The sequence below is a fragment of the Ovis canadensis genome, chromosome 1 (genome assembly GCF_042477335.2).
Source record: "Ovis canadensis isolate MfBH-ARS-UI-01 breed Bighorn chromosome 1, ARS-UI_OviCan_v2, whole genome shotgun sequence".
In the NCBI taxonomy this organism is placed as follows: Eukaryota; Metazoa; Chordata; class Mammalia; order Artiodactyla; family Bovidae; genus Ovis; species Ovis canadensis.
The window spans coordinates 86,891,258-86,905,229 of NC_091245.1; the positions used below are offsets into that span (position 1 = coordinate 86,891,258).

The window sequence follows — 13,972 nt, forward strand, 5'->3', positions numbered from 1 at the left end:
TTAGTAAAACAGGTTGCTCTGGGTGAGCCAGTTAGAATGAGCTCTGTTGACAAAAAGAAAGTAATCCATGGATCTAAGAAAGAAATGAAATATTTTATTCAAGCCAAATTGAGGATTATAACCTGGGAACACCTCTCAGAAAACTCAGAGAATTGTTCTGTCCCTTTGAGGTCCAAGCACTGTACATTAGATGACATATTACTGACATTTTTCACAATCCACATCTACCTGTACAAAGCAAGAAATGTGTAATGGATCACTGTGGCTCCTTACAAGACCTCCTAAGGGGTTGTTGTGACCCCTGATGAGACTGAGAAGGAATCTTATCTCTAAGGAGGTCTGGTTAATGCAGATGCGCAACACACACAAAAGGGGAGGAAGGAGGCCAAATGAGCAGAAGAAAAATCTTATTTAAGTCTTCCTCCTCTTGCCGTAAAACGTGAATTTTATTTCATCAGCTCCATATAGAGATGTTTGGCTATCCTATAAAAAAAGACCTCTTGTGTTCTTTTCCCCATGGGGGCCCAGTGTGCAGTGGCTGCATCAGCACCCTCCTCGGTAGTATATGCAGCCTGTTGCTCTCCAGGTTGTCCTAAGGGACCTTGGAGACACCCCTTTAGTGGACACTCATGACTGGCTTGCTGTCCCCAGTCTTGGCTCCAGACAGGTATGCAGAGTGCCTTTGGAAAGCCCCAGGGCGCAGTGGCCATGGTCCGTGTTGGCCAAGTCATAACATCCATCTGCACCAAGCTACAGAACAAGGAGCATGTGACTGAGGCTCTCTGCAGGGCCAAATTCAAGTTCTCTGGCCACCGGAAGATCCACATCTCCCCAGGAGTGGGGATCTACTAGGTTTAGTGTCGATGAACTTGAAAACACGGTGGCAGGAAAGTGGCTTATCCCAGATGGCTGTGAGGCCAAGTGCGTCCCTGATCGCAGCTCTCTGAACAGATGGCGGGCCCCGCACTCATGAGAGCCCTGGTGCTGTCCCCTCCTCACTCACGCCCACCAATAAACCCTACTTCCTTCCAAAAAAAAGACCTTTGTGGTTGAGAGACATTTGAATAGGCAGATTAGCTTTTGCTATAAAGTTTGCTGTTTTATCAGTAGTGTGTATATACTTCAGTTGTAGAGACAGCTGTTGTAAGCAAGAATTGCCACAGTCCGCATTGAAATTCTACTGTTGGAAGTTAAAGACACTGTGATGCAGTTGTAATGTAATGTTGTAAATGTCTGTCCTATGTAATTTTATAGAATGGAAGCCTCTTGCCTTGAACTGGCCTTGGAAGGGGAGCGTCTGTGTAAATCTGGAGACTGCCGTGCTGGTGTGTCATTCTTTGAAGCTGCAGTTCAAGTCGGAACTGAAGACTTAAAAACTCTTAGCGCTATTTACAGCCAGCTGGGCAATGCTTATTTCTATTTGCATGATTATGCCAAAGCACTAGAATACCATCATCATGATTTAACTCTTGCAAGGTAATTAATTTAAGCTTTTTCATACTTTATCCCTCAATTAACTGTCACTTTAAGAAACATTTTCATTCAATTAAAAAAATGAATAGTACATTTAATGAGTTTTAGTTCATTAGCATTCCATTTAAAAACTAATCTTTAGGCTGAACACAGTTTAATTAAGTAAATGAATAGTGGTGAAATGATGTTAGAGTTTAATTAAGTGAATGAAAATTATCTTTAAATACAGAAATGTAAGTTTAAAATTTTTATTTAAAGTTGGTTTTAAGAATAATGAGTCTTTCTTACCTTAAGCATGTCAACTGTTCTCTAGGGAAAACTGTATTCTGGCTGCTTTATATTTTAACACATTGTTTTCTTTTCTTTAAACCCCAGGACTATTGGAGACCAGTTGGGGGAAGCTAAAGCTAGTGGTAATCTGGGAAATACTTTAAAAGTTCTTGGGAATTTTGATGAAGCTATAGTTTGTTGTCAGCGACACCTGGATATTTCCAGAGAGCTTAATGACAAGGTAATGAGGAAACCTCAGATGGCAGGCCAAATGTTTTCATTGAAATTGCTTTGTGTTTTAATCCTATTTAATTATTCTGTAGTTTATCTAAAAGTTAATACTAAAAAGAAAGTATAGAAAAATGAGAGAAGAGAAACAAAAAAATTTTTAATAGATGAGAAAAAGAAATCGTAAGAGGTCCTTCTTTCATACATGGTCATATGTTTTGTGGTTCTGTATGGATGGCTGATGTAAACATTTTTTTCTCTTGACCATAATATCAAGGATGTTACAAATAAGTATATATAATAAGCATTGTAATACTGGCCTCTGATTTCAAAATGTAAACTGCTGATATCTTCGTCTAGGTGGGAGAAGCAAGAGCACTTTACAACCTTGGAAATGTGTATCATGCCAAAGGGAAAAGTTTTGGCTGCCCTGGTCCTCAGGATGTAGGAGAATTTCCAGACGAAGTAAGAAATGCTCTGCAGGCAGCCGTGGATTATTATGAGTGAGTAGCCCTGATGCAGTCATGTGGTCCACCTCAGACAGTAGTAAAGTTTTTAAGTTTGGCAGACATTTTAAAATCATAGACCAGTAAGTAAAATAAACCATCAAGTTGCTGCTAAAATGTTACAGTGTTCTCTTAGTAGTAATCTCCTCCCTACCCAGGAAAACTTTCATTTAAACTGCAGACCAGTGCCACTTAGTGGCACAAATAAGAAATACCAGTAGTGAGTCTTAGGTTATTCGGAGTCTTTTATCAACAGACTTTCATAGAACTTAGCGGTATAGGTTCTAAGATTACTCTGTCCTGGACTCTGAGAAGAAACCTACCTGAATGGTTGAGTAAAATATTCCCAGTTATTTCCTGTAACCACCCTCCAGCATAGACATATCATTAAAATCTGGCACATTATGGCTGTAAGCTTATTTACATTTTTTTTTTCCTATAAAGAATTCAATTTGTAGGGAAGCTCATCAGTAGGGCTAGGAGCTGAGTGTGCTTAGTCACTCTATCCCATGTCCCTTGGGAAGGTCTGAGACTAGGGCCAATAGAGCGGCCCTAACAGGGCCTTCCCTGAGCTTCAGGGAGGTGAGTTCCCAGAGAACAGGGCTCCGTGTGAGGGCAGACTGGGCAGGAGATGCTATGGACCTTGCCCTTGCAGAGGGGCCTGGCAAATGCCTCCTTAGCCGGAGTTTGGAACAGACTCACCACCAGTGAAGTGAGTTCAACGGCTGAGGTGAGGTGCCCTGCGTGGGGGCCTCATAACCCAATTCAGACTACTCCCGCCCGTAAAATAAATAAATAAATAAAAGAATTCGATTTGTAAACAAAAATCAATAAATGGTTTTCTCAACCTTGTTTGTTTGTTTTTAAAAAAAAAAACTCTTTGTTATCACTTAGGGAAAACCTATCACTAGTGACTGCTTTGGGTGACCGAGCAGCCCAAGGACGTGCCTTTGGAAATCTTGGAAACACGCATTACCTCCTTGGCAACTTCAGGGATGCAGTTATAGCTCATGAACAGGTATAGTAAGGCTTTGGAGACAGAACATTTTCCTCATCAGTGTTCTGAACAGCTTTCAGATTTTCTTTAGTTTTATCTAATCAAAACTTTCTGTTTCAGCGTCTCCTTATTGCAAAAGAATTTGGAGATAAAGCAGCTGAAAGAAGAGCATACAGCAACCTTGGAAATGCGTATATTTTTCTTGGTGAATTTGAAACTGCCTCTGAATACTACAAGTTAGTCTAATATTTCTGTAGATAAATGTAAAATGGTTAGTTATGCAGTCCAATAAATCATAGGCTTTGGGTTTATAACTTTTTTGGTGCATTTAAGCAGCAGGACCTTTGGCTCTCTAAGTCTCAGTCTTCTCATCTGTAATCAAAGATATCAGTACTTTGCTCTGGGGATTGTTATGAGGACTGAATGAAAGAATACATTAAGCATTTATTTAGCACAGTACTTGGCACACAGTGCTCGATACGTATTATTGTTAACAGCTAGTAGCAGCAGCATAGCCCCTTTATATTTTTATTAGTTTTTATCTTTAAAACTGTTTTCAGTGACATTCTAAACATGTAAAGTCTTTTACACTGGTTCAGCATGTGTGGTGTATATATTTACATGCTCCCCCACCACCAATTATGGGTTTGCAGAGAGGCCACATGAAGCCTGGTAACAAACAGATGCCCTAGTTTCCTCCAGCAATTGCTGAATTTCCCCCACCTCATCCTAACATCTTCTCGAGTACTTCTCCCACCCTCTCTGCCTATCTTTGGTTCTCTCTATAAGCTGAGGCCCTTTCACTTGAGTAGCACTCCCAGCTTCTTCTGAGACAGAGTCTTTTTAAGCTATTGGTAGGCTTGAACCATACATGATAGCAAAGTTTGGACTGCTCCATTTTGCCTCATCTTTGCTTTCTAGATTGTTTGGTGTTTTCTCTAATTAGTGGGAATTGAAGGTCCATACAGGCCTTAGGCAGAAGCCAATATGACTGAACCAAAGACACAGTGACTGATTTATATTTTGTTAAAAAGTCTAATGTGAGAGAGATCTGGAAAGTTTATCTAAAAAAAAAAAGTAAAATTGCTTTAGGTCCATGTTAAAAACTAGAATGTCATCCCATTTAAACTTCAACTAATGGTTGGTATTTGTTGATTGACCAGTTAGATGTGAAATAACCTTCTAAATAAAATATATCACTATACAAAGAGTATATACTTTTATTTTAAATATAAAAGTTTTTTATATTTTAAATCCAAAAGACATAGAAAAGTCTTAACAAATGATGTATTTGTATTAAATACTGAAAAGTTTGGTAATAAAGTAGAGATGGTGGCTGTTTGACTAAAGCAGCATGAGTATAAAGTAATGAAACTTACTCCTGCTCCAACACATCCACAAGCAAGGAGAACTCAGAACTTAATACATGTTACAAAAATACTGGTTAAAAATATTTTTGGAACTCTTCTTTGGAATTGTTTTCAGAGCCACACTGGAAAACTATCTTAATATTATAGGTCTTTAATAGAAAGGATAGAAACAGTAGTTGGTAAACCTACTTTAGTAACAGAGTTTGGTTATAGAAAGACTTCCAACCACTTTCAAATTAACTGTATTCTCAAAGGATAACCGTATGCCAGAAAGGATTGTGTCACAGGATCAGAAGACAATTCCAAAAGTCTTCCAAAAATGTTTGCAAGGACAGGCAATGTTAGAGTAAGTGTGTAGCCTCGCTGGGTGACAAATTTGAAAGTATCATCATTAAATAATTTCAGGTTTGTTTGCTTACTAGAACTATCATATTATCATATACATATTTTTCATATAGTTAAAATGATATGAAGTATTTATACTGTTTGGCAGAAATTATAGGAAAGAGTCATTTATATTACTGGCTCCAAAAGCATCTGTAGATTGAAGCACTGATGATAATAATAACAAAACACTGATACTTATTAGCTTCTGCTGGGAGCAAGATGCTATGCTAAGCACATTATATATACTAATTCATTTAATCCTAACAAAACTTGTTTCTTACATACGACGAAACTAGTGCATAGAGAGGGTGAGTGACTTGTCCCAGTTACAGATATACTAACTCACAAAGCTGGGATTTGAACCCAGTCAGCCTGGCTCTAGGGCCCATGCTCTTAACTACTGCACTGGCTTCTCATTGGTGATTCCACAAGGTTCAGTTCAGCTCAGTCGCTCAGTCGTGTCTGACTCTTTGCGACCCCATGAATCGCAGCATGCCAGGCCTCCCTGTCCATCACCAACTCCTGGAATTCACTCAGATTCACGTCCATCGAGTCTGTGATGCCATCCAGCCATCTCATCCTGGGTCGTCTCCTTCTCCTCCTGCCCCCCAATCTCTCCCAGCATCAGAGTCTTTTCCAATGAGTCAACTCTTCCCATGAGGTGTCCAAAGTACTGGAGCTTCAGCTTTAGCATCATTCCTTCCAAAGAAATCCCAGGGTTGATCTCCTTCAGAACGGACTGATTGGCTCTCCTTGCAGTCCAAGGGACCCTCAAGAGTCTTCTCCAACACCACAGTTCAAACGCATCAATTCTTCGGTGCTCAGCCTTCTTCACAGTCCAATTCTCACGTCCATACATGACTACAGGAAAAACCATAGCCTTGACTAGCCGGACCTTAGTCGGCTAAGTAGTGTCTCTGCTTTTGAATATACTATCTAGGTTGGTCATAACTTTTCTTCCAAGGAGTAAGCGTCTTTTAATTTCATGGCTGCAGTCACCATCTGCAGTGATTTTGGAGCCCCAAAAAATAAAGTCTGACACTGTTTCCACTGTTTCCCCATCTATTTCCCATGAAGTGATGGGACCAGATGCCATGATCTTCATTTTCTGAATATTGAGCTTTAAGCCAACTTTTTCACTCTCCTCTTTCACTTTCATCAAGAGGCTTTTTAGCTCCTCTTCACTTTCTGCCATAAGGGTGGTGTCATCTGCATATCTGAGGTTATTGATGTTTCTTGGTTAATATTTAAATGTGGCATTTCATATTTTTCATGAATTGGTGACTTATGGCCTATACAAAGCAATTTACATTAAGTATTTTCAGTTTTGACAAAATGTAAAGGCAACAGTATGATGTATGTAGACAAACTGACTTAATGTTATTGCACTGCAACAGGGAAGTTCAGTTCAGTCGCTCAGTTGTGTCCGACTCTTTGTGACCCCATGGACTGCAGCATGCCAGGCCTCCCTCCATCACCAATGCCCGGAGTTTACTCAAACTCATTTCCATTAAGTCGGTGATGCCATCCAACCATCTCATCCTCTGTTGTCCCCTTCTACTCGGGCCTTCAGTCTTTTCCAGCATCAGGGTCTTTTCAGTTGAGACAGCGCTTCACATCAGGTGGCCAAAGTATTGGAGTTTCAGCTTCAACACTGGTCCTTCCAATGAATATTCAGGACTGATTTTCTTTAGAATGGACTGGCTGGATCTCCTTGCAGTCCAAGGGACTCTCAAGAGTCTTCTCCAACACCACCGTTCAAAAGCATCAATTCTTTAGCAACAGGGAAAGGTTTTTTTTAATGTTAAAAATACTGTTAATCTTTAGAGGCACTTGAGCTCATGGATCAATTCTTCTTTTATCTGGGGAATTAATAGGACTCTTACATTTATTCTAAAAGTCTGGATTTGTTTTTTGTGTTTCAAGGACGTCTTTTCATTTTACCTAGAAGTAGGGGAGAAAGTATGGGATATTAGGCCCTAAAGTAGATTTACTTTAAAGACAGGAGGAAAAGTGAGTTTTATTATATGTTTACAATAATAAAAATTATCTTTATGTAGGAATTAATTTGTTTTTTCAGAAAGACTCTACTATTGGCTCGCCAGCTTAAAGACAGAGCTATAGAAGCACAGTCGTGCTACAGTCTTGGAAACACATATACTTTACTTCAAGACTATGAGAAGGCCATTGATTATCATCTGAAGCACTTAACAATTGCTCAAGAGCTTAATGATAGGTAAGTTCTACACCTTTTTATTGTTATGATAAAATATAGATATATTGTTGAATCCCTAGAATTTTTCCTTTAAGTTTCTGTTTTGGTTTGCTTTGTTTTCTTTTTAATTTCTTTATAAGGTATCTTCTCTGTTTCAGTAGCATTCTCTGTATGCTAGCATATGTTTTGAAGGGCTAGCACATATTAGAGGATTTGACTGGTTCCATATAATCTTGAACCAAGATCAGTAAATAGGTCACAAACACACATGTCTGCAAAGGTCCTCCTGACTAGATCAGTGTGGAAATAGTGGTGAAATTCGATATTACTCCTAATGTTAAGGGGACAGCTGCTATTTGACTCCAGCTAAGTGTCGCAGGCCAGGAATAAGGATCCAAAGCCACCTCTTTTTTCAAGAGAAGGGAAGAGTTCTGAGTTTTATATAAAATATCCTGATTTTTAAATGTTGATGGCTAATTCTTTTTGTTTTTTTAGCTATATGAGAAAAGAGAATTTTTGTGCAGGACTTTAGTTTCTGACATTTGCTTTAAATAGGATAGATTTTTATTTCAGTGTGAAGAATTTATATATTTATTTAAAATGAAATATGCTAATTCAAGAGATAGTGAGTTCTGTCTTCCTTGTGGATTACCCAGTAAGGCTGTCATAGAAAGAAAATGGGGTATTTGAATTACAAGACCTATCCCTGGGACTTTATTTATAATACACTACATGTTTAAAAAGGATCTTTTCCATTTTAAAACTTGACTCTGAGTTCAGTATTATCTGGATATTTTAACACAGTTGTCCCTTGATATCTATGGTAGTTAAGATTCCAGGACCCCTGTTGATACCAAAAGCCATGGAGACTCAAGTCTCTTGTGTAAAATGGTGTAGTACAACCGGCCCTCCAGATCCAAGAGTTTCTCAGATCACGGTTGAATCCCCAGATGCAGAACCTGAAGCAGACCAACTGTATAGCTCTAGTATTACGATAGTTTGTTCTTTATAAGAAAGACCAAATAAATTCAAAAAATTGTTTTATACCTTTAATTACTACTTGATAGATTTTATTCTTCACACCGACTTCCTTTCAGATAACTGTATGTTAACTTTGAATGATTTTGTAGAATTGGTGAAGGAAGAGCATGTTGGAGCTTAGGAAATGCATACACAGCTCTAGGAAATCATGACCAAGCGATGCATTTTGCTGAAAAACACTTGGAAATTTCAAGAGAGGTATGAAACTAAAAAATGGTTATTTGTGCTGTTGTGATTCACAGATCTGCAGCCATATTATTGATCTAGAATCCTGCTATATGGCCGAGTAATAAATTTAATTATATATTGTTCCCTAGGCATAAGAACTGAAAGCATTTTAAGATATAGATCAGAGGTATGTTTGCTCTGGCCTTGATGTAGGATAGAGGAGTGAGAGGATTACTGACTTATCTCCACTGTCCCCCATCTCTATGTGGAAAAGGAGCATGGTATGACAGGAAGAAGATGGCTTTTAGAATCAAGGACTGGTTCCTGTTACACTTCTGCCATTTGCTGGCTGTTTGAGCTTGGAAACCTTTTCTGAGCATCATTCTTTCATCTGTAAAATGGGAATAATAACTGCTTTGCAAATTGTTATAAGGATTAGAGATAAAGTATATAAAAGTGCCTAGTATAATGTCTAGTGCTGGTTTAATACTGTTACTACAGTATGGAAATAAATATTATAAGGAAATTCTGTTCATGCGATGCCAAGTTCACATGTCACAGAATAGCCTACATTATTATTTAGTTGATCACAGAGATTGAGAGCAGTCTAATATTTAGAGGACAGTTGATAAAATATATTCATCAGTCCTACTGCCATAGTTTAGAAACTTTCCTTTTCTTTCTTCTTTAAAATAGTAGTAATGGAAAAAACCATTTCATTCCTAGTATTATAATTCTAAAATAACTATTTTCATTTCTCCGTATTTTCTTCCAGTTTTCGGTTCACAATATTTTCAACTAATCTTCACCATTCTTTACTTTAAATACTACTCTAAATATATAAATAAATGCTTGTGGTTGTAGGTTGGAGATAGAAGTGGAGAGCTTACAGCACGACTGAATCTCTCAGACCTTCAAATGGTTCTTGGTCTGAGCTACAGCACAAACAATTCAGTGATATCAGAAAATATTGAAATCGATAACAGTTTGCATGGTAAGTATTAGGTCTTCAAAACCCAATTTCTTTATCCTTAAGATTTATATTTAAATTACTTATTTCAAGTTTACCATATCCAGGAAGATACATAACATAGGAACTTTTTATACCTTTTTGCTTTACCACTGTCCCATTAACTTATCAATATACCCTATTTTATAGCTTTTATCATGAATATGGTGAAGGTATAGTTTTTTTGTAAAAATACATTTAAATTCTGTATCTGTAGGCTGGTTCAAAAATTTATAAATTTGAAACAAAAATTAAAAATTTTACCTATTTAACCTTTTAAATTTTAATGTCTTTACATATTTAACATTTGTTTAGGTTTTTTCCCCTCATTTCGTTTCTAAGGGAAAATCTCCTAGGATTTTTTTTTTTTTTAATTCAGAAAACCTAGAAATTTTCTTTAGATGCTGATTTGGTTTTGATGTTGTCACAGGAAAAAATATGCTACTGTTTCTAAGTGGGGAAAAAACCCTTTTGATTAAAAAAATAAAATTAAGATTAGAATCACAGTTTTGAATACCATTTATATGTAATTTTATGTGAGTTCCATTAAATATTCAGCTTAGGCTTTAAAAATTCTCAGTCTGAAAAAAATTACTGACACAGACATGTTTTGAACTTGAAAGTCAGTGAAAAATCTAGCTTTTATCTTTGCAGTATCCTCCTCTAACCCATACAAAGAAAAGCAAGAAGGAAAAGAAAGAATCAGTGGCTAGTTACCTGATTAAGACTTTGAAAGAACATTTAGTTGAAAAATGATAGTGAAGTATGAACAGTATGGTAAACTCAACCTTGTACTTTGTAATTGAATAATAGACTAAAAGGTTTTCCTGTGTTTAATTTTCAAGTAGGTTAAGTTGTAATAGCTTCTCATATTTTAACGAATGATCACGTGTCCTCATGGATCCCTCTAGCTATAGATCAATTCCTTTGTTCCCCTCTATGACAAAACTTGAAAATAATATCACTGTTCCTTGTCATATTCTCCTCCCATTCTCTCTTCAACCCACTGGAGTCTTACTCAGAATCACTGGACTCTTGACTTTGGCCCCATAATGACACTAAGACCTTTTCAAGGTACCAGAGACCTCCATTTTACCAAATACAATGGTCAGTTTTAGATGTCAGCTTATTTGATTTCTCAGCAGTATTTCCTACAGCTGATCATTGCCTTTTCAAGTGCTTCATTCATTTGGCCTCCAGGCTTAACTTCTCTCTGGTTTGCCTCCACCTCACTTGACCACCCATCTTCATAACTCTCCTCTCTTTCTCACGTTTCCATCCTTGACATCTGTGGTGCCTGGGGTTTGGTTGCTGACCTTTTCTCTTCCCTCTTTCCTTTTCTATTTTCTGCCTATTATATCCTTCCTTCCTTTCTAATGTTATCCTTTTCCCTCTTATCCTACACTCTAGATCCATGCTAATAAAACTTTCTGTGAAGATTAAGATGTTCTGTATCTGTGCTGTCCACTAGAATAGCCTCTAGCCATATGTAGCTGTTGAGCACTTGAAATGTGGCTAGTGCAAAAAGAAGTGAATTTTTAAATACTATTTAAAGTTTTAGAAGCCACATATGGCTAGTGGCTACAGGCTTCCCTGGTGACTCAGATGGTGTCTCCACCTGCAGTGCTGGAGACCCAGGTTCCATCCCCTGGAGGAGGAAACGGTAACTTGCTCCAGTATTCTTGCCTGGGAAATCCCATGCACATAGGAGCCTATTGGGCTACAATCCATGGAGTCTCAAGTGTCAGACACGACTTAGTGATTAAACCACCTACATGTCTATTTAGGTTTTTTGCCCACTTTTTGACTGGGTTGTTTGTTTTTCTGGTATTGCGTTGCATGAGCTGCTTGTATATTTGGAAACTAATCCTTTGTCAGTTGTTTCATTTGCTATTATTTTCTCCCATTCTGAGGGCTGTCTTTTCACCTTGTCTGTAGTTGCCTTTGCTGTGCAAAAGCTGTTGATTAGGTCCCACATGTTTATTTTTGCTTCTATTTCTGTTATTCTAGGAGTTGAGTCAGAGGATCTTGCTGTGATTTATATCCTACAGTGTTCTGCCTATGTTTTCCTCTAAGGGTTTTATAGTTTCTGGTCTTACATTTAGGTCTTTAAGCCATTTTGAGTTTTTCTTTGTGCATGGTGTTGGAAAGTGTCTAATTTCATTCTTTTACATGTAGCTGTCCAGTGTTCCCAGCACCAGTTATTGAAGAAACTATCTTTTCCTCATTGTATATTCTTGCTTCCTTTATCAAAGATAAGGTGTGTGGGTGTGTCTCTGGGCTTTCTATGTTGTTCCATTGGTCTATATTTCTGTCTTTGTATACTCTCTTGATGGAGAAGGCAATGGCAACCCACTCCAGTACTCTTGCCTGGAAAATCCCATGGGCGGAGGAGCCTAGTAGGCTACAGTCCATCGGGTCCTGAAGAGTCGGACACGACTGAACGACTTCACTTTCACTTTTCACTCTCATACATTGGAGAAGGAAATGGCAACCCACTCCAGTATTCTTGCCTGAAGAATCCCAGGGACAGAGGAACCTGGTAGGCTGCTGTCTGTGGAGTTGCACAGGGTCAAACACGACTGAGGCGACTTAGCAGCATACTCTCTTGATGACTGTAGCTTTGTGGTATAGTCTGAAGTCAGGCAGTTGATTACTCCAGCTCCATTCTTTCTCAAGCCAGCTTTGGCTATTCAGGGTCTTTTGTGTTTCCATACAAATTGTAAAATGTTTTGTTCTAGTTCTGTGAAAAATGCCATTGGTAATTTGATGGGGATTGCATTGAATCTGTAGATTGCATTTGGTAAGTGCAGTCATTTTCACGACGACTCAGTAGTTTTCACGACGACTCAGTAGTTTTCACAGGCTCAGTAGCTGAGGCACATGGGCTTAGTTGCTCTGCCACATGTGGGGTCTTCCTGGACCAGGGATCAAACCTGTGTATCCTGCTTTGGCAGGTGGATTCTTTACCACCGAGCCACCAGGGAAGCCTGAGAGAATTTTTAAAAACCCCAAAATTTAGTTAAAGACTAACAAATCTACAGCAAGATTATTTGAGGGGAAAAAAAAAAAAAGAGAAAGAAGGGATATAATGTAGCTGCAGCAGACATTATAAAGAGATTATCCTGAATAGTTTTATTTGAAAACCTAGAAGAAATGGACAGTTTCTAAAAAAAAAAAAAAAAAAGCTTACCAAAACTGAATCTAGAAAAATCTAATGGTAGAATGTAATGTGAACGGATGACATCACTAATGCCTAAAACCATAGAGAAATTTGGTCCATTATCTAAAATCCTTCCAGTGAGAAAATACCTGGCCAAGGGGATTTTACAGTGTGATCTCCCAAATGTTTAAGAAAATTGATTCCAACCTTCTGTAAAATTATATAGGTAACTGGAAAAGTAGAACACTATTGGTCTTTCTGAGAACAGTATAACCTTGATATCCAAACTAGATAAGGACAGCATATATAAGAAAGGGAAATTACAGGCGAATTTTTACTCACGAACATAGATGAAAAAATTCTTAACAAAATATTAGTAAACCAAGCCCACAATGTATTTAAAATAAACAGGAATTCAAGTGGACTGAATATCAGGAAATCAATTAATATTCAGTTCAGTCACTCAGTCGTGTCTGATTCTTCGTGACCCCATGAATCGCAGCACGCCAGGCCACCCTGTCCATCACCAACTCCCGGAGTTCACTCAGACTCACGTCCATCGGGTCAGTGATGCCATCCAGCCATCTCATCCTCTGTCGTCCCCTTCTCCTCCTGCCCCCAATCCCTCCCAGCATCAGTCTTTTCCAATGAGTCAACTCTTCGCATGAGGTGGCCAAAGTACTGGAGTTTCAGCTTTAGCATCATTCCTTCCAAAGAACACCCAGGACTGGTCTCCTTTCAAATGGACTGGTTGGATCTTCTTGCAGTCCAAGGGACTCTCAAGAGTCTTCTCCAACACCACAGTTCAAAAGCATCAATTCTTCGGCACTCAGCTTTCTTCACAGTCCAACTCTCACATCCATACATGATATTATGTATTAGTAAACACAATAAAGAAGAAAATAGCTCAAATATCCAAATATGTCAGTAATTCTATTCAATGTAAATGTTCCATTTAAAGGACAGGAGTATCCAATTGGTAAAAGAGCAAAATCCAACTAAATATGTAAGTCTGACAGTAAAAGGATTGGGAAAAAAAAGGGTACCATGGAAAAGCTAATAAAGGAAAAGCTGGTACAGCTGTACAGCTGTGCTAATAACAGATAAGATGTACTTTGAAGGCAAAAGATCTTGTTAAGAAGACA

At 38.2% G+C, this 13,972-nt stretch overlaps 1 protein-coding gene and 1 non-coding gene across 3 annotated transcripts in view; both read left to right on the plus strand.

Annotated features, from left to right (window-relative positions):
* GPSM2 (G protein signaling modulator 2) overlaps positions 1 to 13,972 on the plus strand; it is a 49,905-nt gene that overhangs the window by 22,517 nt on the left and 13,416 nt on the right. For both annotated transcript variants that reach the window (XM_069599437.1, XM_069599438.1), the window contains 8 exons: positions 1,255 to 1,476; positions 1,849 to 1,984; positions 2,332 to 2,474; positions 3,372 to 3,495; positions 3,595 to 3,710; positions 7,312 to 7,467; positions 8,577 to 8,685; positions 9,520 to 9,649. In XM_069599437.1, coding sequence (XP_069455538.1) covers positions 1,255 to 1,476; positions 1,849 to 1,984; positions 2,332 to 2,474; positions 3,372 to 3,495; positions 3,595 to 3,710; positions 7,312 to 7,467; positions 8,577 to 8,685; positions 9,520 to 9,649 — 1,136 coding nt within the window. The remainder of the gene's footprint in view (positions 1 to 1,254; positions 1,477 to 1,848; positions 1,985 to 2,331; positions 2,475 to 3,371; positions 3,496 to 3,594; positions 3,711 to 7,311; positions 7,468 to 8,576; positions 8,686 to 9,519; positions 9,650 to 13,972) is intronic.
* On the plus strand, positions 484 to 614 carry LOC138431613 (small nucleolar RNA SNORA70). The gene has a single exon (XR_011253768.1). It is a non-coding gene; the product is annotated as a small nucleolar RNA SNORA70 (small nucleolar RNA).